General features: G+C 53.8%; 1 protein-coding gene across 1 annotated transcript in view; it reads left to right on the top strand.

Moving 5' to 3' along the window:
* Positions 1-806: 806 nt before the first annotated feature.
* LOC138859510 (C-type lectin domain family 4 member G-like) overlaps positions 807-929 on the top strand; it is a 599-nt gene continuing 476 nt past the window's right edge. Inside the window, exon 1 of the mRNA XM_070114938.1 lies at positions 807-929. This exon is cut by the window's right edge and continues 118 nt beyond it. Within this exon, the coding sequence (XP_069971039.1) occupies positions 807-929 (123 nt within the window).

Here is a 929-nt window from a genome sequence, read left to right as displayed (position 1 = left end):
ATTCTTCTCCAGATGAGGATGAGGCCACGGCAGCTGGTCGGCCTCCTGTTGCTGACGTCCTGGGCGGCGGTGGGCGCCGAGGAGCTGACGACCGCAGGGGTGATGTGGCAGGCGGCCAACGTCCGCGACGCAGTGAAGACCCTGGCCACGGAGGAGGTCTCCCCGGGGAGTGAGCTGCTGTGCGCCGTGGAGGCGAGCCAGCGGTCTTGGTGCACCTTCTACTGCTACATCGGCGGCGTCTGCAGCCTGTACGACTTCGCCTTCCCGCCGTCGGCTTTTCCTCCCAGCGCCAACTGCAAAACGAGCACTCCTTCCCGAGGCGGTGAGTGTTGGCCTCCAGGTGTCCGGTTGGGGGAGGGGGTCGCTGCCTTTGCGATCCTCTGCCCCGCTTGGGCGCCTCTTTAGCTTCCCGTGCACCCCTGAGAATTAAGGGAAAATGCGACAAATCAGTAATTTGATATAATTTTATTATGAAATCAGTATGTATAGATTGTACAAGAATCTTGATAGTGAGAGCTTAAACTCAGGTAAGCTATGAAATATTTTGATCCATCACATCACCAAGTTTCATAATAGTGGAAAAATGTGCAAATCTAAATTACAACATACTGTATATCACTCAGTAGTGGACATTCTCTCAGACCTACTGTGCCCCTTGAAAATTGCAAATGTACCACTAGGGGATATATATGTATCTCAGGTTGGGAACCCCTGGCTTAGTGTGTAGCAAAGTTGTAGGTTGTTGTTTATTGATCAGGTTCGCCAGGCTTCAGTAGTTTCAGTCATTCAAAAGAACTTCCCTGCAAATGAGGCTGACTGAACGGCCTGTCCTCCTCGACGGGCTCTTGTCTCCTCCAGCCTGCAGCTCCCCCTTCGCCGCCATCCCGATGCTGGAGGACCTGGGTTGCCTCTACAGGTCCCCAACCGCG

The sequence above is a fragment of the Penaeus vannamei genome, chromosome 36, assembly GCF_042767895.1.
Source record: "Penaeus vannamei isolate JL-2024 chromosome 36, ASM4276789v1, whole genome shotgun sequence".
Classification (NCBI taxonomy): Eukaryota; Metazoa; Arthropoda; class Malacostraca; order Decapoda; family Penaeidae; genus Penaeus; species Penaeus vannamei.
Note: the sequence above shows the minus strand (reverse complement) of the source record. Positions and strands in the feature narration are given on the sequence as shown.